General features: G+C 47.4%; 1 protein-coding gene across 1 annotated transcript; it reads left to right on the forward strand.

The window, feature by feature from the left end:
• Positions 1-566: 566 nt before the first annotated feature.
• On the forward strand, positions 567-1,520 carry LOC308271585 (aldose reductase-related protein 2-like; the record flags this gene model as incomplete). The annotated part of the gene is made up of 1 exon (XM_080708004.1): positions 567-1,520. The coding sequence occupies one exon, from the start codon at positions 567-569 to the stop codon at positions 1,518-1,520; it is 954 nt and encodes a 317-aa protein (XP_080564130.1).
• Between the last annotated feature and the right edge of the window lie 398 nt (positions 1,521-1,918).

Raw genomic sequence — 1,918 nt, forward strand, 5'->3', positions numbered from 1 at the left:
AGTTAGTGTCGTAATAGGAAAGAGATGGTGTACTTAAATGAGGACAATGTAGGTATTTAATTAAAAAAGACGGTTACCCATGTTTGAGTAATATTTAGGAAACCAATAAAAGATGGTGCACAACTCCAGTACTAGTGACTGTGGAGCCAATACCACCCTCAGCCTTCAGGCAAGAAAGTAGTTGCTAGAATCATGTGAGAGTTAGAGGAGAGGGTCGCCTTACAGGACCATGGTTTTGAGAAGAGAGTAGAGGATAGGAACTACCAGGAACAGCTGGGGATAAACACACTGAGCTCACACTCTTACCACCCTCCAGACTCCTGCCATTGCTTCCTCAGTACACAGATTCACTGAGATGCTGGAGTGCAAAGATCACTGGTGCCACCACAGAACAGAATCATAGGTCCCAGAGAACAGTGGAAAACGAGGAGTGAATCTGAAGAGATCAATGGGAAATAATACACACTACAAACTATGCTGACCAGTGTATCTGAGGTTTTCTAAACAGACAGTTATAAAAAGTACAAAGGGGAGCTCCCGCTGGCTTGACTACATCTGCACCAGCCATGGCCACCTTTGTGCAGCTCAGCAACAAAGCCAAGATGCCCATTGTGGGTCTGGGCACCTGGAAGTCTCCCCCCAACAAAGTCAAGGAGGCCATGAAGGTGGCCATTGATGCGGGATACCGCCATATAGACTGTGCCTATGCCTATGAGAACGAGAGTGAGGTGGGAGAAGCCATCCAGGAGAAGATCCGAGAGAAGGCTGTGAAGAGGGAGGACCTGTTCATCATCAGCAAGCTCTGGTGCACCTTTTTCAAGAGGAAGTACCTGAAGAAAGCCTTTCAGAAGACCCTCAAGGACCTGAAACTGGACTACCTGGACCTCTACCTAATTCATTGGCCGCAGGGAATGCAGCCAGAGAAGGGCTTCTTCCCCACCGATGAGAAAGGCAATTTCCTCATCAGCAAATGGACGTTCTTGGATGCCTGGGAGGTTATGGAGGAGCTGGTGGATGAGGGGCTGGTGAAGGCGCTCGGTGTCTCCAACTTCAACCATCTGCAGATCGAGAGGCTCTTGAACAAGCCGGGACTGAAACAAAAACCAGTGACGAATCAGATTGAGTGTCACCCATATGTCAACCAGAAGAAGCTGATCCAGTACTGCCAGTCCAAGAACATCGCTGTCACAGCCTACAGCCCCCTGGGCTCTCCAGATAGACCTAGGCCCAAGCCAGAGGGCCCTGTACTCCTGGAGGAACCCAAGGTTAAGGAGATTGCTGCAAAGTACAAAAAAAAAACCCCGGGCCAGGTTCTGATCCAATTCCACATCGAGAGGAATGTGGTAGTGATCCCCAAGTCGGTGACCCCAGCGTGCATCGTCGAGAACTTCCAGGTTTTCGACTTCAAGTTGGCTGAGGAAGATATGGAGACCTTGCTCAGCTTGAACAATAACTGGAGGGTCTACGTCTTGCCCAGACAGTCGCACTTGCCTGAGTATCCCTTCAATGCTGAATACTGAGTCTCCTCCTGAGATGCCCTGGCTGACCCTCTCTACATGGAGGCGAAGAGGAGCACTCCCTGGAGCCCTGCTGCAGCCAGGCTTGTCTGAAGTCCTGCCGGGCCGGCCTTGTGGACCCTATCTAGGCAAGGTTTTACAGGCTTTTTTCCCTGATTTGATCTGATCAAATGTTTGTCAAACATCAGGAACTCTGTAACCTTGAGGATGAGAGATTAAAAGAATAAAACATGACAATGGCAAAAAAATAAATAAATAAAATAAAAAAAAAGTAAAAAGGGAAACAAAAACATTGGCAAATCTTTGTTAGGACTATCACTTGTTTTGACATGAACACCTGAACTATTTTGGAAGAGGAAGGAATCATTATTTCCTAAATAAAAAAGAAAATCCAATAGGAT

The sequence above is a fragment of the Muscardinus avellanarius genome, assembly GCF_963383645.1.
Source record: "Muscardinus avellanarius genome assembly, chromosome: 12".
Taxonomy (NCBI): domain Eukaryota; kingdom Metazoa; phylum Chordata; class Mammalia; order Rodentia; family Gliridae; genus Muscardinus; species Muscardinus avellanarius.